The 26,192-nt window shown below is 45.4% G+C and overlaps 1 protein-coding gene across 11 annotated transcripts in view; it reads left to right on the top strand.

Moving 5' to 3' along the window:
• The window catches only part of LOC132866454 (adhesion G protein-coupled receptor E3-like), a 34,144-nt gene that overhangs the window by 5,875 nt on the left and 2,077 nt on the right, over positions 1–26,192 (top strand). The window contains exons 1-10 of one of the 11 annotated variants that reach the window (XM_060899232.1): positions 1,224–1,261; positions 4,715–6,592; positions 8,183–8,214; positions 8,773–8,853; positions 8,968–9,151; positions 18,146–18,259; positions 19,320–19,480; positions 19,568–19,729; positions 20,199–20,387; positions 21,935–22,173. In XM_060899232.1, coding sequence (XP_060755215.1) covers positions 8,992–9,151; positions 18,146–18,259; positions 19,320–19,480; positions 19,568–19,729; positions 20,199–20,387; positions 21,935–22,173 — 1,025 coding nt within the window. In that variant the 5' untranslated portion in view covers positions 1,224–1,261; positions 4,715–6,592; positions 8,183–8,214; positions 8,773–8,853; positions 8,968–8,991. The other 10 variants (XM_060899233.1, XM_060899231.1, XM_060899228.1 and 7 more) reach the window with 10 other exon arrangements.

Genomic DNA, 26,192 nt, shown 5'->3' with positions numbered 1-26,192 from the left:
GATGGCCTGATCCAGCGACGCCGGGCAGTGGCACTGGACCCACTCCGCGGTTCCCTCTGGCAGGTGGCCGATGAACTGCTCCAGCACCACCTGATTGAGGATTCCCTCGGCGTCGCGGTTGTTGGCTCTCAACCACCGCCAGCAGGCGTCCCAGAGCTGCTGGCCAAACGCGAACGGCTGGCCAAGTTCCTCCAGCTGCAGAGCATGGAAGCGCTATCGCTGTTGTTCGGGGGTGCGCCCCACCCGCTGGAGGATGGCCCAGCGAAGGTCCGCGTAGGCCAGCCGGCGGTCGGCGGGGAGCTGTAGCGCGGCCAGCTGCACCTCTCCCATTAGCAGGGGGAGAAGGCGCGCCGCGCGCTGCTCCATCGGCCACCCCGAGGTCCCTGCGACTTGCTCGAAGAGCGTGATGAATGCCTTGGGGTCATCCTGCGGGCCCATCTTGGTTAGGGTGAGGGGGGACAGGCCCGCGGTGGGAGCGCTGGTGGACCCCGCCGATGCGAGGAGGTGCCGGAACGCCTGACGATCTTCCTGCTGTGCCAGCACCAGGGCCTCGAACCGGCACTCTTGCTCCTTCCGGAGGGTGATTAGCACCTGGTGCTGGCTCTGCTGGGCCGTGGCGAGGGCGTGGACCAGGTCTGCGAAGGGGGAGGACTCCATGGGGCTGTTCTTTTCCTGTGCTCCGTCCTGGGTTTCAGCACCACTGTGGCAGTTCGTAGGAGGGGGAGGAGCACAGAAAGACGGCAGGCCAGAATGAAGTTCCATAATTCTATTTTATTTGTTCTTTTCAGAGACAAATCTAATCCCAGTCACACCGAACACACAAGCTGGCTGGTTCAGGAGAGAGCTGCCTTCCTCTGATCTCTCTCTCTTTATATAGGGCACGGTCACTGGGAAGACACACAAACACAGGTTAATTGACATCAGGTGTAGTGATTCTGCCACTTACCTTCCCTGACTCCGCCCTCCTGTCACAGACCGGCGCTTGACCATGCCCCCGCTGCTACATATACCTACTTTTGGCCCACCCTGTATATGTTATAGACATGATCAGATAGTGTTTTCAGTAGAATTGGCATGACATATATGCTGATAGAGTTTCTGGGAAAGGTTCTGGATCCTCCACCACCCTGACCAGGAGCTTTCATGAGTGAATGAGTGAATTCAATATGAATAAATAATAAAATTCATTTCTGTTTCTCTTCTCCAGGAGTCGCTGTTTTGTTACTCACAATAGTTACAATATTTGATGCTTCACTTCCTGGTAAGTAAACCAGAAAAGCATGAATACAACTCCGGATTCCTTTCAAGAAATTTAACCCCAAATTAGAAAAAAAATTGGGACAGTCTGGAACATGCAAATAAAATAAAATAAAAAAAGAAAGCAGTGATTTTCTAAATTGACTTTGACTTATGTGTCATTGGAGAAAGAATGAACCCAAGATATTTCATGTTTTGTTTGTCAACTTATTTTCATTTGTTAATATACATCGATTCCTGCATTTAATATGCAACACGTTAAAAAAAAAGTTGGGATGGGGGCAATTTAGGGTTAGTAATGAGGTAAAAAATTTAATAATGATGTGCTTTGAAACAGGTGATGCCAACAGGTGACTGTCATCACGATTTTGTCATTGTCACCTGGAGGCTCCCGTTGAGGGGGAGATACTGTCATGGTCCAGTTTTGCTTCCTCCTCATTCCTTGTGTCTCAGCTTTTTCTCCTCCCCTTTGTTTCTCATTTTGTCAATGTGTGTGTGAGTGTCTGGGTGTGGCTGTCCTGCTCTCCCACTCTCCTGCTTCAGCCAATCAACTCCTCCTGCCAATCTGTCCATACACCTGTTATCCATCCAGCAATCAAGATCCAGCAGTATTCATACTCTAGCTCTGTAATCCAATCTTCTCCAGATCGTTTAGTCTGCTAGTTTGATCCACTGCCTTCCTGATACCATACCTGTCTGCCTGCCACCCCAGTCTGCCTGCTCCATCTGTCCATTCAGATCCCCTGGAAAACCCCTGATCGTCTGCTTGCTTCTGTCTCATAAATCAACCCTACTGACTGAACTGCCAGTCTTGAGTCTTGCTTTTGGGTCCAGTCTTCTCTACACACTTAACAGAATTATCTGACCAGCATGGATCCAGTGCATTGAAACCCAGAACTAGCCATCATTCTAAAGGCAGTTTCCAGTCAAGGACTACTACTTGTACAACATGAACAGCTCATTCAAACCCTCGCAAACCACCATCAGGCAATGGTAGATCAAATGACTCAATTAACCAAACAAGTTACCTTGCCAACTAATTAACTCACTTCTGCAGCTCAGCCAAGTCCGCTTGCTCCTACAACTCCACCTTCAGTGTCTCCTTCACCCAGAGAATCGTATGCTCCAGACCCAGAACCCTTTGCTGGAGACTTGAATAAATGCAGAAGCTTCCTCATCCAGTGCTCCCTGGTGTTTATCCAGCACCTGTTGACTTTCCTTCCAGGCCCATCCAAGGTGCATTACATTGTGGGATTACTGAGGCAAAGGGCTTTGGCTTAGGTGGAAGCAATAAAAGCTACTCAGCCTTGCACTCTTTGGCTAAAAGAGTTTATCGCAAAGGTGAAAAGTGTGTTTGATCATCCTGATCATTGTGGAGATACCTCAAAATGTCTTCTAAATCTTCTCTAGGGGACAAGAAGTGTGGCTGATTACTCAGTGGAGTTTAGTACGCTGGCAGCAGATGCTGGCTGGAACAACCTGGCCTTACAGGGGGTGTTTTTGAATGGATTTTGTGAGCAATTAAAGGATGAACTGGCCTCTTGTGATGAATCAACTAACTTTGACTCTCTTGTTTCCCTTGTCATCACAGTAGATAATTGGCTATGTGAACAATGCAGGGAGAAGGCTGGTCAGTTTCCAACACCACTCACCACTCCTCTTCTGCCATCCCTTGTGAAAGCTGGAGTTTGCTCAAGCCCTGAGACCTGAGTCTCTTCACCTCCTATTACTTCAGAAAAAGAACCCATACAGTTGGGTCAGGCAAATCTTTTTCCTGCTGAGTGCCTCTGCAGGTTTAGAGTGGATGAGCTTGGTCACTTCCTAGCTGCCTGTCCAGTCTGACCAGTATGACAGGACTTACCAGTAGTTGTGGGAGTTTTACCAAGCCAAACAGTTTTCTCTGTCCCAGATTCCACAAAGACACAAATTCAAGGTACCCTGTGTCACCAGCAGTTTTACATGCCTCTCCTTGCTTTGATTGACTCTGGTGCTGAAGGTAATTTTTTGGATAAAGAGTTGGCTCTCCAATTTGGTATTCCCCTTGAATAGCTTAAATCTCCATGCACTGCCAATGCTTTAAATGGAACATTTCTGACTCAAATCACCCACTGTACTGTTCCTGTAACTTTGGTCCTGTCTGGCAATTGTAGGGAAAGCAGTTTAAGATAATCTCTTCTCCTAAAGCACCTTTGGTTCTGGGCCATCCCTGGTTGAAACAACACAATCCTCACATTAATTGGTCTGCTGGTAAAATTATCAGCTAGAGTTCATTCTGCCACTCTTCTTGCCTATGATCTGCTCAACCTCCAGTAGAGGTCACCATCCCTCCACAGACGTCTGAGCCCCTAAATTTGTCTTCCATTCCAGACAAATTCCATATCATGATCTGAGTGAAGTTTTCAGAAAAGATCTAGCTCTGTCTTTGCCTCCACACTGCCCTTATAATTGTGCCATAGATCTGCTACCTGGTTCCAATCTCTCCCATCCAGAGAGAGAAAGGCTATGGAGAAGTATATTAATGACTCTTTGGCTGCAGGTATAATCAGACCATCTTCCTTTCCTGTTGGTGCTGGCTTCTTCTTTGTTTCCAAGAAAGATCACATATTACACCCCTGTATTGACTACCGTGGGCTAAATAACTTCACTGTGAAGAACAAATACCTTCTGCCTTTAATCACCTCTGCTTTTGAGCCCATTCAAGGTGCCACAGTTTTTTCTAAGCTGGACCTCAGGAACGCTTACCACCTCATTCAGATCAGAGAGGGAGATGAATGGAAGACTGCATTCAACACACCCCTTGGAAAGTTTGAGTATCTGGTAATGCCTTTTGGGTTAACCCGTGCTCCTGCAGTTTTCCAAGTTCTAGTCAATGATGTACTGAGAAAGTTCCTGAATCACTTTGTGTTCGTATTGCTCAACAGTATTCTGATCTTCTCTCAGAACATTTCTATCATGTCAGCCAGGTTCTCCAAAGGCTGCTGGAGAATAAAATTTTCATGAAAGCTGAGAAGTGTGAATTCCATGCTAGTTCTGTGAGCTTCCTGAGCTACATTATTGAGACCCAGAAAAGATCTGTGCAGTGGCAGCATGTCCCAGACCCTCCACCCAAAAGCAGCTTCAGTGATTTTGGGGGTTTGCAAATTTCTACCACTGGTGAATTTGGGACTATGGTAAGGTAGCAGCTCACTAAACTCACTTCCTCCTCCACTCAGTTATCTTGGAACCCCTGAGGCTGAAGACACCTTTTCCAAGTTAAAGAGCCTTTTTGTCTCCCCTCCTGTCCTGGTCCAACCCAGTCCATCACGTAAGTTCATTGTTGAAGTGGATACCTCTGACACCAGAGTAGGGGCAGTCCTCTCCCAACACTCTGTTTGTGATCAAAAACTCCACCCCTGTGCCTTCTTTTAACATGTTGAGTATTGTTTTTTGGCCATTTTAACTTTACTTTCACCTACAGACCTGGTTCCAGAAATGTGAAGCCTGATGCTCTTTCCCACCAATATGTTACTGATGAGACTCTCTCCTGTCTGGATCCTATCCTCCCTTCAGCCTATGTTGTGGCAGCAGTCTCCTAGGAGATCAAGTCCTTGGCAAGAAAGGCACAGCAGAGGCAACCAGACCTAGGTAACAGTCTGCCTAACCACTTGTTTGTCCCAGACTCTTTTCATTCCCAGGTCCTCAAATGGGTACATACTTCTCATGTTCCCTGCCATCCTGGGATGAACCGCACCCTGATTCTCCTCAAGTGAGATTTTTGGCGGTCTCTCCACAGAGACAGACACCTGTGCCTATGTCTCTATTTGCACTGTCTATGCTCAAGGAAAGACTTCTCATCTCCTGCCAGCTGGCCTGCTGTGCTCTCTCTCCCTGTCCCCAGTGGCCCCTGGTCACACATTGCTCTTGAAGTTGTCACTGGTTTACCACCATTACAAAGCAATACAGTTATTATCATTATAGTTGACCATTTTTCTGAGGCAGTTCACTTTGTGGCTATTCCCAAACTCCCCACAGCCTGTGAAACAGCAGATCTCCTGGTTCAACATGTCTTCTGTCTCCAAGGCACTCCACTGCACATAGTCTCAGACCAGGATCCTCAGTTCATATCACAGGTTTGGAAGGCATTCTGTCAAGCTTTTGGTGCCTCTCTGAGTCTCACCTCTGGTTTCCATCCCCAGACAAATGGCCAGACAGAAAGGGCAAAACAGGATCTGGAGTCAGCTCTGCACTGTGTCACTGCAACCAACACTTCCTCCTGGAGCTCTCATCTGGCCTGGATTGAATTTGCTTATAATTCAAGCTTGCTCATTGGGGATAGATTCGAGATAAAAGCAGCTCATACCTAGCTGACTGCCACTGGACCCCGGCTCCAGCATATAAACCAGGTCAGGAGGTTTGACTTTCTTCAAAGAATATACCACTGAGAACTGAATCCAGAAAGCTTTCTCCCTGTTTCCTTGGCCCATTTGTCATTGAATGCATCATAAATCCATCTCGTCATCATCGGTTGTCCATCACTAGCAATGATGACTGCTTCGTTAGGATGCACAGAGATGCAGATGGGCTGCAAGGCCTGCACCAGAGTGCACCAGACTTATTCTCCTTTCGTAATGAAGTGCCTTGCACAGTAAGGTAAAATAAACAATGTCGTGCCCCCATCATGTTGTCTCTCTGAACCTCCAGACCTGATGCCAAGTGGTGCACAAAAATGCCACAGGCCTGATGGGTATGGAAATTGCCCTGCAGTGACAACTGACTTGCCAAGTGATGCCATCCATTGGCCATTTGAGTGGTTCTTCCGCATGCCATCAGGTGGTGTGCCATTGACTCTGTTGAGTTCATCTGCCACATTGCACCGAAAAGTGCTCTAATGCTAGCACCTTATTGGTGAAGTACTATTTAACCTATAACTGAAACCCAGGCAGGTGCTACCGTTCCGGGTCAGAGCAGACCTGGGAGCAATGGTGATTAAGGGGTAACTCCAATTTCCCCAATACTCAAGTCTGTGTGTGTGTGTGTGTGTGTGTGTGTGTGTCTGGGTGTGACTCTCCTGCTCTCCTCCCTGCTTCAGCCAATCAACTTCTCCTGCCAGTCTGTCTGCACACCTGCAATCCATCCAGCAATCAAGCTCCAGCAGTATTTATACCCTGGTTCTGCACAGGCGACTTGTCCAGGGTGTACCCCGCCTCTCGCCCATAGTCAGCTGGGATAGGCTCCAGCTTGCCCATGACCCTGCACAGGATAAGCGGTTATTGATAATGGATGGATGGATGTCTTCTGTGTTGATTTCAATATACTGTCCCAACTTTTTCTGATTTGGGGTTGTACATCTTTTGAGGTAACAGATATATATATTTTTCTATTATATTTTCTCTCATGTCAACATTTAGGAACATGGTGGAATTAAATTTTTCATCATTCCTGTTTTCATATTTTAACCCTTTCATTCATTGCATCCACACCTATGGACAGTTAATTTAAGGTCATTGTGGGGAAAGTATAAAATTTAAATCACTTCCAAATCACTTGAGTTTATTTAAGTAATTTAGCAGAAATCATTATTATTTTGCTATGTCGGTTGTTTGCCATTGTCAGTATCTCTGGTATAACATTCTACAAAAATAAAAAATATTCATTATATAATAATATAAATCAAAACTATTTTGTGTCAGACTCCAATGAATGCCAGCTTTTAAGAAACTAGTTCTTTTAATTGAAGATTCTGTACATTTCAAGAATATTATATTTTGTTCAAAACCAATCATTTCTAAAACATTTAATATTTTAGAGATGCTTGTTAATAATTTTTGTTTCTAAACACATTGAAACAATCAGTGTTTTGTTTTCCAGGTATTATGTCTTATCCTTTTTTTTATTCACATGGACAATCCATTTAAATTTTAGCAGTACTATTTAATCTAGATTTGTTTGACGTGCAGTATTAAAAACTATCTAAAGAATCTGGATAATAAAACGTAATAATAACCTGTAACCCTAGCTATGTAATAGGCGAGAGGCTGAGGGCTACGGAAACAGAGATCGGCGCTGCCCTATGCGCCACATGGCGTGGGAAGGACTTTGATTGATTTGATTGATGCATTTAATGGTTACATCACTAATGCAGATAGACTTCTTTAACATTTAATGTGAACTAATATACTGGATGTTAATTTACTTTGTTCACGTTACTGGTGGTGTATTCATGTGGATCAGAGTTAGTTAATGTTAATAATGCAGTAGATCATGCTCCTCCATGAAGTTGGCAGCCCATATGATGAGAAAGTGAAAAAAAACAACACCATATTTCGATTTCACTTGTGCATAAAAATTTAAATTTATGCTCAAACAGTTTTGGAGAACTTAACCATTAAATGTTTTAATGATGTGACATCATCCAGCACCACATTAACCCCCAACTGGCTCTAAGCATGCCTGATTCGTTTGTCCATTGTTTGTGCACACAGTGTAAACATATAGTATAATTAACACTCACCCTAAACTTAACATTCCATTAGTCCCACAATTGTTTGAGCACCTTTTTTTTTGTCCACAAATGATGCACAAATGAATCAGACATGTCTGGAATCATCTGGGTGTTAATGGGGTTAATGTCTCTCAAACTGTTTGAGCACAAATGAATCGAAATACTTTTATTCACATCTTTTAATATGGGGTGCCAGTGACATACAGCTGCATCATGTTAACAGAATCTTCATGTAAAACGTAACAGAAATCTTAATAGCTTTAGAATTCCCTGTACTTCCCTGTGTGTGTGCATGTGTGTGTCCACTGCTTCAGATGGGTTAAATGCAGACAGGACTTTCACAAGTGTACATGTGATGAATAAAGTTCCTCTTCTTCTTCTTCTTCTTCTTCTTCTTCTTCTTCTTCCTAAAAATAAAAGTTGGGTCCTTTGCTCTTTTTTCAGATGTGAATCTCACACTACCTGAAAAATGCCAGGTATGACTGAACTGCCCCTGAGGACACACTGATAAGACAAATGTGATCAAGTTTCAATCTTTTTTGTGTGTTGTTTCACTGCAAAAAATTGAAAACTGAATTTGAGGAGAAAATTACTTAATACTAGTGAAATTATCTTGCTGCATGGACAGATATTTTTACTTGATAAGGCATCTTAGAATAAGTTGGTTGCAATCTAGAACTAGTTTTAATAATCTCAGAATTGGTGTCTTTTATTCTTCTAATAGGAAATGCAAGATCATTTCAACTGTTTTCAAGATATTTTCACTTGCTAAGATATCATCATTTTTTTTGCAGTGTTTATTTTAGGATTGTATTTGAAAGCAATGTTCATCTTCTGAATCTCTTTGTACAGTAGATATTTCAGCCAACAGAAGTTTTATGAGAAATCAGATCATTTTATTTGAGAAGTATCTGAGATTAAGTTGTGTTAGAGTTATAGTTATGTTGCATTTCAAAGATTAAAGCTAGTGGTGAGTATAAAAGCCTTCTGGATGACTTTTTATTTTTGAGAAATATCAGTAATTTGTGCTCTAGGTTGATTTGCTAGCAGAGTGTGCACTGGAGTGGGCGCTGCCCCCATTTCAGAACGGAACAGTGCAGGAGCCACTACAGGACGTGAGACTTATTTGATGTTGTTGATTGTTTATTGTGAATTGAAGTGTTTTCATATAAAGATGCTCATTGTATTTGAATGTGTATGTCATGGATTTTACTCTGATTGTTGGACAGATTGTGGAATCTCATTTGAACAAAATGATGGAGGTTACAACTCTTGTGAAAGGCAAAACTACTGACCGGAATATTCTACTATCCTATGGAAACTGTGTACTGGAAGTCACTGAGAATTTGGTGTCTACACTGGTGAGGAAAACAGATCCCATCAGATCCATCAACATTTCTCTACAAACTTTAGGTAAGGAACATATTTCTAAACACTGCTGCTACAAATGAAATCCATAGTTGGGTGCCAAAGTTTTTACACCCTTAGGACAAAATGAAGAAAACTCATTTCATTTATAACACCAACATCTTACTGTCAGATACAGACAGGGTTTTACTGACTGAACCAGAAAAATCTAAACCATTATGTTGACACAGTTGATTTAATGCATTTCTCATATTCTTCTCCAATTCATTTCTTTTCAGTTCATCTGTGCTTATAGCATTAGAATTAGAAGAGAACATATCTTTATTGTCATTGCGCATTGTACAATGAAATTGGATGCAATTCTACCAGTGCAACATCTGCTTACAAAAGTAAAAATAAATAAATAAATACCCATCCGTCCATCCATTTTCTTCCGCTTATCTGAGGCCGGGTCATGGTGGCAGCTGGCTAAGCATAGTATTCCAGGCATCCCTCTCCCCAACAATGCTTCCCAGTTCCTCCTCAGGGATCCCAAGATGCCCCCATGCCAGATGAGATAAATAATCTCTCCAGCATGTTCTGGGCTCCTCCCAGTTGGACGTGCCCATAAAACCTCCAAAGGAAGGTACCCAGGAGGCATCCTAATCAGTTGCCTGAACCACCTCAACTGACTCTTTTCGATATGAAGGAGCAGCGGCTCTAATCTAAGATCCCTCTGGATGTTTGAGCTCCTCACCCTATCTCTAAGGGTGAGCCCAGCCACCCTACAGAGAAAGTTCATTTCAGCTGCTTGTCTCCATCACCTCATCTTTTCGGTCAATACCCAAAGCTCATGACCATAGGTGAGGGTTGGAATGTAGATTGACTGGTAAATCAAAAGCTTTGCCTTCTGACTCAGCTCCCTCTTCACCACAACAGACCGGTACAATGCCTGCATTACTGCTGACACCTCCGCCTATCCATCTCACACTCCATTTTACCATCACTCATGAACAAGACCCAGAGATACTTGAACTCCTTCACTTTGGGCAGCAACTCACTCCCAACCCAGAGGGAGCACTCCACCATTTTCTGGCAGAGAACCATGGCCTCAGACTTGGAGGTGTTGATTATCATCCCTGCCACTTCCCTCTCGGCTGCAAACCATCCCAGTACTTGCTGAAGGCCACGCTCTGAAGAAGCCAACAGAAACACATCATCTACAAAGAGCAGAGATGCAATTCTGAGGCTACCAAACTGGACACCCTCCTCACCCCAACTGCACCTTGAGATCCCATACATGAATATCACAAACAGGATTGGGGACAAGGGGCAGCTTTGGTGGAGTCCAACACCCACTAGAAACATGTTTGACTTTGTACCAAGAATATGGACACAGCTCACACTTTGGTTGTACAAGGACTGGATGGCTTGTACCACTGACCCTGATGCCCCATACTTCTGCAGTGCCCCCCACAATACCCCCAGGAGACATGGTCATAAGCCTTTTCCAAATCTACAAGACACATGTAGACTGGCTGGTCATACTCCCATGAACCTCCCAACAACCCTGCCAGGGTAAAGACCTGGTCCACCATTCCACTGCCAGGATGGAATCTGCATTGGTCCTCCTGAATCTGAGGTTTGACAATCAGTCAGAGCCTCCTTTCCAGCACCCTGGAATAAACTTTCCTGGGAAGTTTGAGCAGTGTGATATCCCTATAATTAGAGCACACTCTCTGGTCCCCCTTTTTACAAAGAGGAACCACCACTCCAGTCTGCCACTCCACAGGCACTGTACCTGACCTCCACGCGACACTGAAGAGGCATGTCAGCCAAGACAGCCCAACAATCTCTGGAGCCTTCAGCATCTCAGGGTGAATCTCATCCAAACCCTGGTTCCTTGCTACCGAGGAGCTTCTTGACTACCTCAGTGACCTCTGCCAGAGATATGGATGAAGCTTCCCCTGAGTCCTCAGACTCCACCTCTTCCATGGAAGATATGTAGGATGGGTTCAGGAGTTCCTCAAAGTGCTCCTTCCACTGCCTGACAATATCAATAGTTCTCCTCAGTTGTGCACAGCCTGAGGCAAGCCCTGCTTCCCCTTCCTGAGTCACTGAACAATTTGGCAGAACTTCCTTGAAGCCAAGCAAAAGTGTTTCTCCATGGAATCCCTGAATTCCTCCCACACCCAGGTTTTTGCTTCAGCAACTGCTGAAGCTGCAGCCCTTCTGGCCTCCTGGTACCTGCCTGCTGCCTCAAGGGACACCTGGGCCAAGTAAGGGTGTTTTCACACTTGGTCCCTTTCAGCCATCTAACCGAACTCAGATCGATGACTCAGCATTTTTTGCGCATATGTGAACACTCCAACCGTACACAGACCCCTTTAAAGCGAACCGAACTGAGACCACCTCAGGAGGTTGTCTCAGTACGGTTTGCTAAAAATCAATGGTACAGTTCACCTAATCTGCGCATTGTGAACAAAAAGCACACCGGGTTCACTTTGCCTTTTTCACTGTAGTTTAACCTTCTTCGTTTGCTGTAGTTGGTCCCGTGACTGTAGCAGGGAAACTCGACTTCCTTTTGCAACTTACCACAGCCGCTTTACAGTTCTCTGAACTTACTGACTGATGAGTCGGCCACAATAATATAACTATATTATTTATATATATATATAAACATCTCATCTCATCTCATTATCTCTAGCCGCTTTATCCTTCTACAGGGTCGCAGGCAAGCTGGAGCCTATCCCAACTGACTACGGGCGAAAGGCGGGGTACACCCTGGACAAGTCGCCAGGTCATCGCAGGGCTGACACATAAACACAGACAACCATTCACACTCACATTCACACCTACGGTCAATTTAGAGTCACCAGTTAACCTAACCTGCATGTCTTTGGACTGTGGGGGAAACCGGAGCACCCGGAGGAAACCCACGCGGACACGGGGAGAACATGCAAACTCCACACAGAAAGGCCCTCGCCGGCCCCAGGGCTCGAACCCAGGACCTTCTTGCTGTGAGGCGACAGCGCTAACCACTACACCACCGTGCCGCCTATATATATATATATATATATATATATATATTACCCTCCTAGAACTGCCACCTTATTGTGGTGGAGGGGTTTGTGTGCTTGAATGATCCTTGGAGCCATGTTGTCAGGGGCATTATGCCCCTGTCAGGGTTTCCCAACGCAGACAGGTCCTAGGTGACAGGCCAGACCAAGAGCAGTTCACCAAAAACCCCTATGGAGAAAAAATCAAGGACCGTGATGTCGCCTGGTATGACGCAGCCGGGGCCCCACCCTGGAGCCAGGCCCGGGGTTGGGGCTCATATGCTAGCACTTGGTGGCCGGGCCTTTGCCCATGGGGCCCGGCTGGGCTCAGCCCGAAGAGGTGATGTGGGCCCGACCTCCTGTGGGTTCACCACCCACAGAGGTAGCAGTAGGGGATTGGTGCAATGTGGATTGGGTGGCAGTCGAAGGCAGGGGCCTCGACGACCTGATCCCCGGACACAGCGGCTGGCTGTTGGGACATGGAATGTCACTTCTCTATGGGGGAAAGAGCCTGAGCTTGTGCGGGAGGTTGAGAGGTACCGGTTAGAGATAGTCGGGCTCACCTCCACGCACAGCTTGGGCTCTGGAACCCAGCTCCTCGAGAAGGGCTGGACTTTCCACTTCTCTGGAGTCGCCCATGGTGAGCGGCGGCGGGCTGGTGTGGGCTTGCTTATAGCTCCCCAGCTCAGCCGCCATGTGTTGGAGTTTACTCCAGTGAACGAGAGGGTCGCCTCTCTGCGCCTTCGGATTGGGGAGAGGGCTCTTGCTGTTGTTTGTGCCTACGGGCCAAATAGCAGTATAGAGTATCCGGCCTTCTTGGAGTCCCTGGGAGAGGTACTATGGGGTGCTCAGACTGGGGACTCCATTGTGCTACTGGGGGACTTCAATGCTCATGTGGGTGATGACAGTGACACCTGGAGGGGCGTGGTTGGGAGGAACGGCCTCCCCGATCTGAACCCGAGTGGTGTTTTGTTATTGGACTTCTGTGCTAGTCACGGTTTGTCCATAACAAACACCATGTTCGAGCATAGGGGTGTCCATAAGTGCACGTGGCACCAGGACACCTTAGGTCGGAGGTCGATGATCGACTTTGTAGTCGTTTCATCTGATCTCCGGCCCTATGTCTTGGACACTCGGGTGAAGAGAGGGGCTGAGCTGTCAACTGATCACCACCTGGTGGTGAGTTGGATACGCTGGCAGAGGAGGAAGCTGGACAGACCTGGCAGGCCCAAACGTATGGTGAGGGTCTGCTGGGAACGTCTGGCCGAGCACTCTGTTGGGGAGGTCTTTAACTTCCACCTCCGGGAGAGCTTTTCCCAGCTTCCGAGGGAGATGGGGGACATTGAGTCTGAGTGGACCATGTTCTCTACCTCCATTGTGGACGCAGCTGTTTGGAGCTGTGGCCGCAAGGTCTCCGATGCCTGTCGTGGCGGCAATCCCTGAACCCGGTGGTGGACACTGGAAGTAAGGGATGCCGTCAAGCTGAAGAAGGAGTCCTATTGAGCCATGTTGACCTCTGGGACTCCTGAGGCAGCTGACGGGTATCGGCAGGCCAGGCGTGCTGCAGCTCGGGCAGTTGCGGAGGCAAAAACTCGGATCTGGGAGGAGTTCGGGGAGGCCATGGAGAAGGACTATCGGTCGGCCTCGAAGAAATTCTGGCAAACCATCCAGCGCCTCAGGAGGGGGAAGCAGTACTCTGCCAACACTGTTTACAGTGTTGGTGGGGAGCTGTTGACCTCGACTGGGGACATTGTCGGGCGGTGGAAGGAATACTTTGAGGATCTCCTCAATCCCACCGTCATGTCTTCCACTGAGGAGACTGAGGCTGATGACTCAGAGGTGGACTCGTCCATTACCCAAGCCGAAGTCACTGAGGTGGTTTGCAAGCTCTTCGGTGGCAAGGCACCGGGGGTGGATGAGATCCGCCCTGAGTATCTCAAGTCTCTGGATGTTGTGGGGCTGTCTTGGTTGACACGCCTCTGCAACATCGCGTGGCGGTCGGGGACAGTGCCTCTGGAGTGGCAGACTGGGGTGGTGGTCCCTCTTTTTAAGAAAGGGGACTGGAGAGTGTGCTCCAATTATAGGGGAATCAAACTTCTCAGCCTCCAAGGGAAGGTTTACTCCAGGGTACTGGAGAGGAGAATTTGACCAATAGTCGAACCTCGGATCCAGGAGGAACAATGCGGTTTTCGTCCTGGTTGCGGAACACTGGACCAGCTCTATACCCTTCATAGGGTGCTCGAGGGTTCATGGGAGTTTGCCCAACTAGTCCACATGTGTTTTGTGGATCTGGAGAAGGCATTCGACCGTGTCCCCCATGGTATTCTGTGGGGGGTGCTTCAGGAGTATGGGGTTCAGGGCTCTTTGCTAAGGGCTGTCTGGTCCCTGTATGAACGGAGCAGGAGTCTGGTTCGCATTGCCGGCAGTAAGTCAGACCTGTTCCCAGTGCATGTTGGACTCTGGCAGGGCTGCCCTTTGTCACCGGTTCTGTTCATAATTTTTATGGACAGAATTTCTAGGGGCAGCCAGGGGCTGGAAGGAATCCTGTTTGGGAACCACAGGATTTCATCTCTGCTTTTTGCGGATGATGTTGTCCTGTTGGCTTCTTCAAACCAGGACCTTCAGCATGCACTGGGGCAGTTTGCAGTCGAGTGTGAAGTGGCTGGGATGAGAATCAGCACCTCCAAGTCCGAGGCCATGGTTCTCGACTGGAAAAGGGTAGCTTGCCCTCTCCAGGTTGGTGGAGAAGTCCTGCCTCAAGTGGAGGAGTTTAAGTATCTCGGGATCTTGTTCACGAGTGAGGGAAGGATGGAGCGTGAGATCGACAGGCGGATCGGTGCAGCCTCCGCAGTGATGCGGTCGCTTTACCGGGCCGTCGTGGTGAAGAAGGAGCTGAGCCAAAAGGCAAAGCTCTCAATTTACTGGTCGATCTACGTTCCGGCTCTCACCTATGGTCATGAGCTTTGGGTAATGACCGAAAGAACAAGATCGCGGATACAAGCGGCCGAAATGAGTTTCCTTCGCAGGGTGGCTGGGCGCTCCCTTAGAGATAGGGTGAGAAGCACAGTCACTCTGGAGGAGCTCGGATAGAGCCGCTGCTCCTCCACATCGAGAGGAATCAGCTGAGGTGGCTCGGGCATCTTTTTCGGATGCCTCCTGGACGCCTCCCCGGGGAGGTTGTCCAGGCATGTCCCCCCGGGAAGAGGCCCCGGGGAAGACCTAGGACATGCTGGAGGGACTATGTCTCTCGGCTGGCCTGGGAACGCCTCGGTGTTCTTCCCGAGGAGTTGGCCAAGGTGTCTGGGGAAAGGGAAGTTTGGGCTTCCATGCTTAGACTGCTGCCTCCATGACCCGGCCCCCGATAAGCGGAAGAAGATGAGATGAGACGAGATATATATTTATATATATATGTTTATATTTATATATATATTTATATATATATTTATATATATATATAAATATATATAATATAATAAATTTATTTTCCTTAATCCGCACTATTTTGATCAAAGAATACAGCAGGGCAAGCATGGCAGCAGACATTTTGATTCAAGAGAAAATTACCCAGAATTCCGTGCACTGGGGGTCTGAGGGCTCTAGAGGACCTGGTGTGAACAGAAAGAGGACTAAGGCCCCATCAAAGCTTAACTGGACCAGAAAGAGAACCCAGTCCTCTTTGTAATAAATTCACAGTGTGAACACAAAAAGAACTGAGTTCTTTTTCTGTTGGTCCACTTTTTGGTCCACTTAAAGAGGACTGAGTCTGGTTCCTTTAAAGGGGACCAGGTGTGAAAGCACCCTAAGCCTGAAAGGCCTCTTTCTTCATCTTGATGTTTTCCTTCACTGCTGGTGTCTACCAGTGGGTTCTTAGGTTACTGCCACAACAGGCACCAATGACCTTTTGTCCACAGCTCCTACTAGCTGCCTCTACAATAGAGGCTTTGAATATGGTCCATTCAGATTCCATGTCCCCAACCTCCCCTGGGATGCAAAAAAAGCTCTTCCAGAGGTGGGAATTGAAGACCCCATGAAAAGAGGACTCCACCAGACATTTCCAGTTCACCCTCACTACACACTTGGGTTTGCCAGGTCTGTCTGGCAGCCTCTCCTGCCATCTGATCCAACTCACCACCAGGTGGTGATCAGTTGACAGCTCTGTTCCTCTCTTCACCCAAATGTCCAAGACATATGGCTGCAGATCTGATTATATGAACACAAAGTCAATCATCGATCTTTGGCCTAAGGTGTTCTGGTACTAGGTACACTTATGAACCACCTTATGTTTGAACATGGTGTTTGTTATGGCCAATCCATGGTGAGCACAGAAGCCCAACAACAAAACACCACTCGGGTTTAGATCAGGCAGGCTGTTCCTCCCAATCACCCCCTTCCAGGTTTCTCCATCATTGGCCACATGAGCATTGAAATCCCCCAGGAGAACTATGGAGTCCCCAGTCAACACCTCTTCCAGGACAACACCCAGCGACTCCAAGAAGGCTGAATACTCTGCACTGCTGTTTGGTGCATAAGCACAAACAACGGTCAGAGTTTTCCTCTCAGTGACTTGCAGTCGCATAGAGATGACCCTCTTGTTCTCCAGGGAGAACTCCAACATAGTGGTACTTAGTCAGGGGCTTGTGAGTATCCCCACACCCACCTGATGCCTCTCACCCTGAGCAACTCTGAAAAAGGAGAGAGTCCACCCTCTCTCCAGGATTTTGGTTCCAGAAATGGCGCTATGTGTGCAGGCAAGCCCAACTAATTCTAGTTAGTACCGCTCCACCTCCCGCACCAGCTCTGGTTCCTTCCCCACCAGAAAGGTGACATTCCACATCCTAAAAACTAGTCTGTACTGCCAAAGATCAACACGCCCAAGCTCCCACCTTTTCCTGCTACCTGGTTCATAATGCACCCAACTCTGGTGCCTGTCATTGTGGGTGGTGAGCCCACATGGCTGCGGCTCCATGTAATTTCTTCGGGTTGTGCCTGGCTGGGCCCCATGGGCCAAGGCCTGGCCACCAAACACTCACCAGCAAACTCCCCTCCCAGGTCTGGCTCCAGGAGGAGGCCCCAGTTTCCCACACCCAGGCAAGGTGCTGCAGCTCCTACTTAGCTGTTTCATCAAGGTCCATGAATCGCTCTTAGTCTTGCCCTTCCCCTGGAACTAGTTTGCCTTGGGAGACACCACCAGGGGCTAATGCCCCCAACAACACAGCTCCCAGGATCACTGGGACACACAAACCCCTTCACAATGTTAAGGTGGCGATTCTTCAGAGAAGAATAAATAAATATATTATATGGACATATTTTATGTATTTAATTAATAAATAAAAGGTCCTATCATGATGGGGTACTGTGTGGCCTGCTAGCACAATAACTGTATCCAGAAAGAGTGAATGAAGCCAGGTCTCTGTGATTAGCAGAATTCAGCTGTCCTTGATGATCTTATTTTCTGCAACCTGTGGCTTTAATTTGTCCATCTCATTTACAAGGGATCTTGTGTTGGTGAGAAAGATACTAGGAAGAGACAGCTTGTGTGGCCGCTTCTGTAACCTCACCAGAATGCTGGCCCTGCAGCCTTGCTTCTGCCTCCTGTCCCTGCACTGCTTCTGCCTCCTGCTTGTGGGGAAGGTAATCCACGGAGAGCCTGGGCACCTGGCTGTGTCCGCCAGGATGTCATGGGAGTGGAGAAACTCATCTGTAACAGTCCACTCACTGCATAATCCTATTTTTAGGTGCTCATGCTAGCTTTAGATGCTGTTCGCCCAGCAGGATGTCGTCATGATGAGTAACAGCACATACACAACCAGCCAAACAAAGCACTGAAAAGAAGAGCCCTGAGCCACTGCGTCTATGTGCACCACCATTACACCATTACATTACATTCAGTGTTGTGTTATCTCCATCAGAAGAGAATATTCTCCATCATAAGACAATACAGAAATTGAACATGATTGGCAAAAAGTAGGACAATCCTGACTCTTGATTTCTATCTTTCCAGAGGTTCAGGTAATTACTGTTGGACAAAACACCTCTGTGAATAAAGTCCATTCTCTCATCACAAGCAGTGCATCCATGGATATCGAGTTGACTGGGATCTCAAAGAACAGCAATGGTATCGTAGTGATCTTTACATTTTTTTTACCATGTCTCTGGGTAAAATTCCCCACTGCACATAGATGAGCAAAACCATTGCTCCAATATTTACCTCCAAAATAAACTAATAGTCCAGACTAATGGAAAGATGAAGTCTATAGTTACAGTTCATAACTGCTGTGAAATAAATTGTTCTAAGGTCACTGTCAGGACTGCAGGTGACAGATGGATGTAAAAGCAGAAACAGAATTTATTAGGAACACTGGCAGACAAACCAAATCATAGGCAAAAATTGGAATTTAGAAACAGGCAAAGGTCAGGCGAGGCTGGGGCAGAATAGTTTGTGAAAACAGGTGATTGAGTCCAGGTGTGTGCAGTCAGTAATCAGGGGACTGTGAGCAGGGAAGTGTAGGATGGGTGTTGTAGTCTGTGGCGGCCATATTTGAAGGTCGCTTTGAATGCTGGGAAGTGGAGTCCAGAAGTGGGAAGTGGAGTCCAGCATGCCAACAGGTGCAGATGTGACTGTCACAGCTATTGATTTTTTTTCAGAATAAATCTGACCAGGAATAATTGTGCTTACCTTCTTTTAAATTGTTGTAAAATCAAAATCTCTTCATTTAATTATTTTTCCATGCAAACAACTCAAACTATTCAAGTCGGCAAATTCAAGAATTGGTATCAAGTCTAAGTGTCCAAGCAGATTTCCTTTTATATTATTATTACCTCTGCCAACCTTCTTTGTTTGTTCCCAACATAACTTAAAAAGTAGTGAATGGATTTTGATGAAATTTGGAGGAAAGCTGAGCCAGGGAACAATTGGTTAGATTTTGAAGCAAATCCATATATGTATGTGGATCCAGGATTTTTTTTGTCTGTTCCCAGTAAAGCTCCAAAAGTAGTGAATGGATTTGGATGAAATTGGGTGTAGAGCTTTACTGTTATCCTAGGTTCAAGTGATTGTATTTTGATGTTGATCCACAACACAGATTAGTAAACATATGGATATTCTAACATGTGACTTGGTGGAGGTATGCACTCTACTGAGTGTCCTTCTAGTTTTAACCTTGATTTCATTTCAGTTACTGTGGCCTTTGTGAGCTACACCAACATGGCAGACATCCTGACACCTCGCCCATTAATAATCAAAACCATGATGTCTTCTGTGGTATCAGTAACACTTCTCCAAACCACCAACCCACACCTCACCAAACCACTCAATCTCACGTTCACACACATCAGAGTAAGTTATTTCCCTTCGAGAGGATTTATTTATTCTTTTTAATTACCAGTTTTCAGATTTTGGTTATTCCCTCCTCTTCCTCACTAGGAGTTAGACCCTGCAGGCATTCTCTACTGTGGGTACTGGACAGACACAGACTGGGCTGAAGCTGGTTGTAACATCACAGACAAAAACTCCACTCACACTGTGTGCTCTTGTGATCGTCTGGGTACTTTTACTATCATGCAAGTTGTAAGGGACCAGGATACGGTAAGCTCTATCCTCAAGATATTGTATAAGAAGCAGCTGTTCAAAAAGAGGTAGTGGTTAGTTTCATGTGTTTCTGAGGAAGCACAGAAGATAGCTTTCTCCAAAACCTTCCACATTAGTAGCAGCTGTTAGAAATTGGTGGACAATCTTTCCCAGTTAAAGTGCATTAAAAGGTTTGGATTTTTTTGTGTGATTTTTTCTGAATTTCAAGCACTAGATATGGTTTCAAGCTACATCTTCTGGAACCTGGTTTCTGGTTCTTCACACTTGTTAGGTGACAGTGGGCTTGTCTGATATTTATTTGTCTTTGCACTTGATTTACCACCTCAAAAAAAAAAAAATCAGTAAAGGTACTGCATGTGTCCCATGGATACTGAATGATCTGTATGAGCATATTGTGAAGACAAGTCCTCTAATAAGCACAAGAGTTTTAATAATAGAGATGTATCATTTCTTTTAATCTTTCCAGATGGATCATTCTTGGATCATTTTCGTCAAAGCATCTATAGCAGTGGGAATTATATTTCTGATTTTGTCGATACTGACACTCGCCTTTTGTTCGCCGAACAGAAAATTGACCAGAACGGCTCTGATAAACCTGTGTATAAGCTTGTTGATGGTTATGCTTTTTGACCTGGCCTTGCCATATTCCCAGACAGTGAGTGTTGCCCTTTTTGACCTGCAAGTGAAAAATGAATCATTTTAAATTTTATATATAGAACTGTGCAAAAGACTTAGGCACCCTGCTTTTCTTCATACAAACTTTGTTATAGATTTCTGTTTTCTGACTTCTACATTATCTAAAACATTTTAGAGTTCCAAACATTCATTTTTTAGGACAAAATTAAATGTTAGAGGAAAAAAAAAAGTCTGTACCTGAGCAGCATATTCCATAAGAGAGCACTTTTCAGATTAAAAAAGAAAACATAATGAAGTCGGCTGGGTTTTGGTGTAAAATGAAGAAGTGAGTGTGACAGTCAAAGTGTCCAGAAGAACTGGGGCTGGTTCTGTAAGATGCTCAGTAAAACCTGCAGATCATCTGAGTCCGACCACTGTGGTGTCGTCAGCAAACTTGACGATAAGGTTGTTGATGTTGTGGGTTGGACTTCAGTCGTGGGTGTGGAGGCAGTACAGGAGGGGGCTCAGCACACAGCCCTGTGGAGAGCCGGTGCTCAATGTGCGGGTGGAGGAGAAGTGGGGGCCCAAGTCTCACAGTCTGGGGCCGGTTAGTAAGAAAGTCCTTTATCCAGGCACATGTGAGAGGGGGGATTACTACTGTATATGTTTTTTTTTTCTATGTTGAAACATTTCATTTCATTATTTTTAAGGCATTTTTTGGTCTACAGCATTTCTTTACATGTGACTAAGACCTTTGCACAGGAATATATATGTATGTGTGTGTGTGTGTGTGTGTGTGTGTGTGGAGTGCCCCCCAGCTCTGAGGTGCGCTCCTGAATTCTTTTAATTAGCAAGAAATATCTTTCTTTTGATGAAATCAGTGCTTTAAGGTAAAGAACTAATTATCACTAATGGGTCTATTTAAGCAGCTAGAAATATTCAAAATAAATAATAAAACCTTCACGTAACCCTTAACGTAATGCACTATGTCACTCATTAAATAAATCAGAATCTCTGAATGTGTTTGAATCCACCCAATACACAGAATGAAATTAGCACTTTAATGGGCTTTAACTTTTAAAGTAATTTAAAGACTTTAGCACATATAAACAATTTCACTATTACCAGTCTATGAAATAACCCATGAAATATGCAGAAATGCAACAAGTAAGTTTAACTATTTATTTAAAAAATACTCGTATATAGATTTACATGTATACATTAAAATATAAAGATTCATAAACTCAAATGAACAGCTTTTGGTTTCTTTCAAGTCATGTTCAGTGTAAACGTGAAAACTCGCAGTCTTTCAGTCGTATGAAAAACTGCATGCATTCGGCAGGACACTTTCAAAATCAACACAAACTGTAATATTAAAACCCCAAATCCTAAAGCCGGCAGTTATTCTAACTGAGATGAAATAAAAATGAAATGAATTTAAATGGGTACCCAGTTATCAGTCAAAAGGTATCGGCCTGTATCGACACTTGTGTGCGTAGTAACCTGACACAATATGGCTGCATCGCGCCATTCACAATAATATCTATTAACCAGGTGTTCTAACAACATTCTTCTTTCTTTCCACAGATATGGAATCTAGTACTGGACTGGCTTTGGGATTTTTTCTATTTGTCATTTGGTCTGTGGATGTTCATTGAAGCCATCCTGCTCTTCATATCTGTGAAGAACCTATCAAATATCAGATCAATGCAGGGGGAGGGGTTTAGCTGGAAATGGTTAATTGTGATTGGATACTGTGTGCCCCTGGCTCTGGCGACTCTGCTGTTCATGCTTCTGAGGTTTACTGGAAGCCAAACATGTATCGAGTGAGTGTGGGAAACTGGGTGGGTTTATTGCCTCATTTTATTTCAGTAATTTCACACAGGGAAGAGTGCTGTTATACTGAATATCAGCATGGCTCTGATTCTAACAAACTATTGCTAGAATTTTATGTCGTGAACACAGAGAAGTGGAGTGATACTGTGCAAGTGCTGTTATATGAAATATCAGTACTCTTGGAATGGCCAATCAATTGTCCAATCAAATAAGTGGACCACAACTTATGTAACTGTTTTAATTCCATCCATCCATCCATCCATCCATCCATCCATCCATCGCTTATCCATATCGCTTATTTGTCAGGGTCACAGGGGAACCTGGAGCCAATTCCAGCTAACCTCAGGCGATTGGCGGGGTTCACCATGGGCAGGTCACCAATCTATCACAGGGCTACATTCATCCATACATTAGTTGTCCACTACAATCGGAAAACCTTTAGACCTGCTTGTTTATGCAGTTATCCACACAGCCAATCACGTGGCAGCAGCACAGTGTATTAGAACATACAGGTACGTAGGGTGACCAGATTTCCCTAGTCTGAAACCAGGACACTTTTGCACGCGACCATGCTCGTGCATGCACACCTTTTTTTTACGTAAACGTGACACTCAGAGAGGTGCTCTTATCATTTTGTTGAAGCTCACATTTATGAACATCTCACATGAAATAAAACAAACAGGCATTTTGTTATCTAGTAGCATAGTGGTATACAGATCAGTTAAATTATGGTCAGACAGCAGATTTTGTAATGGCTGAGAATAGGCCAGGCTATGTCCATAGGCCAAATTTAAACTGATTTATTTCACCTGTTTGTGAGAACACCAAGAAGAATGCATATGCACATGTAGGCTATATCTCTAAAATTGTATGCACTATAGCATGAACTTAAAAAGTAGATATGTGACCTCAACATAGCCTAGGTCAGAATCAACCTTACTAACCATTCCCCACAACTGAATGAATAAAGCAAGAAGATGTGTACAAAAGTGAACACTTTAATGGAAGGTGCAACAAGCTGTTCAACACAGCAATATGGCCAAACTGTCAGAATGGTATGTTAAACAGAAACAAAAAAGACAAGTGATTTGAGAATATACACTCAAACAAAACAGCAGTAAAGGAGGAGAGGGGCGACAGCCCGAGGAAAGCCCCCACAGGAGCGCACAGCATTTGCCACATAGGCTACCCAACTCAGTACAAGAACAAAACACTTACAGTGTGTGCAGTAGGCTTCGTGTGCATTGTTCTGCACCTCTCGGAGGAAGGGGTAGGTGCCCTGTAAATCTTTGGAAAAGGTACATTTTCTTTTCAGCATAATTGCTGCGGCATTACTGCTGCTAGCTGCTAGACAAAGAACATTCGCGCTTGTTAATATTTTATTTTATTGTTGCATGGCAACACGTTCTGTTGTCTGGAATAATGTGGCTAAATAAACACCCATGCCACAGGGCCAGTAACCAGGAAAGTTTGCGATTCCTGTTGTGGCAGCGGGGGTGTGGTCAAGCGTCGGTCTGTGACCACGGAGTCAGGGAAGGTAAGTGGCAGAATCACTACACCTGATGTGAATTAATGTGTTTGTGTGTCTTCCCCAGTGACCACGCCCTATATAAGGAGAGAGTGCGAGCTCTCTCCCCAACCAGACGACTGGAGTGTGTGCGTTGGCTGGGAGAGTTAAAAATTTGCTGAAAAGTGAAAATAAAAAGAGTTTTGTGAACTCAGTTCTGGCCTGCCGTCCTTCTGTGCTCAGCCCCGGGTTTCAGCACAACTGTGACAGTCTGTATGGTTGGGTGGAGCACAGAAGGACGGCAGATCAGAACTGAGTTCACAAAACTCTTTTTATTTTCACTTTTCAGCAAACGTTTAACTCTCCCAGCCAACGCACACACTCCAGTCGTCTGGTTGGGGAGAGAGCTCGCACTCTCTCCTTATATAGAGTGCGGTCACTGGGGAAGACACACAAACATATTAATTCACATCAGATGTAGTGATTCTGCCACTTACCTTCCCTGACTCCGCCCTCCGGTCACAGACCGACGCTTGACCACGCCCCCGCTGCCACACCGGTCAATTCATCAAAATAGTAAATGCAGACATTTCTCCGCTAATGATCCCATGCTGCTCAGTCGCAAACGTCGCGAGTGGCGAAAACCGGGACATATCCGTGTCCTGACAGACTTTTGTCGGGACTCGGGACACACAACCCCAAATCGGATGTCTGGTCACCCTCAGAATGAAGTAAAAGTGTGATCTGTGTGACTTTAACTGTGGCCTGGGTGTTGGTCCCAGATGGGCTGGTTTGAGCCTTTCAGAAACCGCTGATCGCCTAAGATTTTCACACACAGCAGTCTCTAGAATCAGCTACAGTATACACAGGTTAGCATGGTGGCGCAATGGTTAGCACTGTAGTCTCACAGCAAGAAGGTTCACCCTGAGCAGCTTTCCAGTCTATCTCAGGGCTACCACAGAGACAGACAACCATCACACTCATATTATGAATTTTTTAGCTGTGTAGCAATATCTAGTGTACATTTCATACGAATAGCTGGATTGGAAATATGTTAATAAATACATGAAGCTCTAACTGTACATTCTCTGACATCGTCAGGACAGAGGAGCTTACACTTTGCACTTTGTTAGTAACATGTCATGCTGCATATTTTTGTTTAATTAAAAGTAGATGGCCTTTGCATTTCATAAAATCGGTGAAATTTAGTTCTGTCTGAAATGTGGTGGGCGGCACGGTGGTGTAGTGGTTAGCACTGTCGCCTCACAGCAAGAAGGTCCTGGGTTCGAGCCCCGTGGCCGGCGAGGGCCTTTCTGTGTGGAGTTTGCATGTTCTCCCCGTGTCCGCGTGGGTTTCCTCCGGGTGCTCCGGTTTCCCCCACAGTCCAAAGACATGCAGGTTAGGTTAACTGGTGACTCTAAATTGAGCGTAGGTGTGAATGTGAGTGTGAACGGTTGTCTGTGTCTATGTGTCAGCCCTGTGATGACCTGGCGACTTGTCCAGGGTGTACCCCGCCTTTCACCCGTAGTCAGCTGGGATAGGCTCCAGCTTGCCTGCGACCCTGTAGAAGGATAAAGCGGCTAGAGATAATGAGATGAGATGAGATGAAATGTGGTGATTGTGATATCTGTTTATTTCTGTAATATCTCACAAAATATCAGGCCATTCTGTGGCTGGGAAGTTATTTAATTTGAGGGGATTAAAGCAAATAATGTGCATGAAATCGCTCGCTTGGCGCAGTCAAGCAGACAGAGGAAGTCCGTGTGCACACCCGCAGGTTTACCTTCTTCTTCTTCTTTTGGGTTTTACGGCAGCTGGCATCCACAGTGTTGCATTACTGCCATCTACAGGTTTCCCTTTGAGCGTGCACTGACAGTTCCATCATTCTGTCGCTAAACGAACAGCTGATCACACCGAGGTGCTCGCTGAGCGCCCATATTTATTCGTTTGGTCCTGCGTTTCCTTTCATTCGTATAGAACATAACGTCTTTTCTTCTCGCTTTCTGTTATTGCAGTTGGTCTTTCACATTTTATTTTTACACTCACATCCTCCATTTTTCTCTCCTGTTTCAAATTTGTATCCCATAATGCCTTGCGTGAACGGGGAAAGCCCACCACGTGGTGCATGACGTAGTATCTTGAATTGGGTCATGGTGAAGCAGGAAAAAATAGCGGAGAATTTAGGGACACGTGGAAATAAAGTCATTAATTGTTCTATTAAAAAAAAAACTAATAAAATTGGAAGTCTGCGATTCAAATTCAGTAGCTTTCGGTCACTAAACAAAGATAATTGGGCATTGGGAAAATTCTATTTATGACCCTGAAAGGCAGTCTAGCTTTAAACTTAAGAGCGAGAATAAAGAGAGACTGGTGAGGGAACCACTGTTTATAGCTGCTATAATGTAAGTAAGAACAGGAAGTAACTTGTCTCACAGACATTTCATAACATTAAATGTAACTATTAATGAAGAAAAATAGGACGCATCCTTCTTAATTTTAATT

Source organism: Neoarius graeffei, chromosome 18 (assembly GCF_027579695.1).
Source record: "Neoarius graeffei isolate fNeoGra1 chromosome 18, fNeoGra1.pri, whole genome shotgun sequence".
Lineage (NCBI taxonomy): Eukaryota > Metazoa > Chordata > Actinopteri > Siluriformes > Ariidae > Neoarius > Neoarius graeffei.
This window is presented reverse-complemented; position numbering and strand designations above follow the sequence as displayed.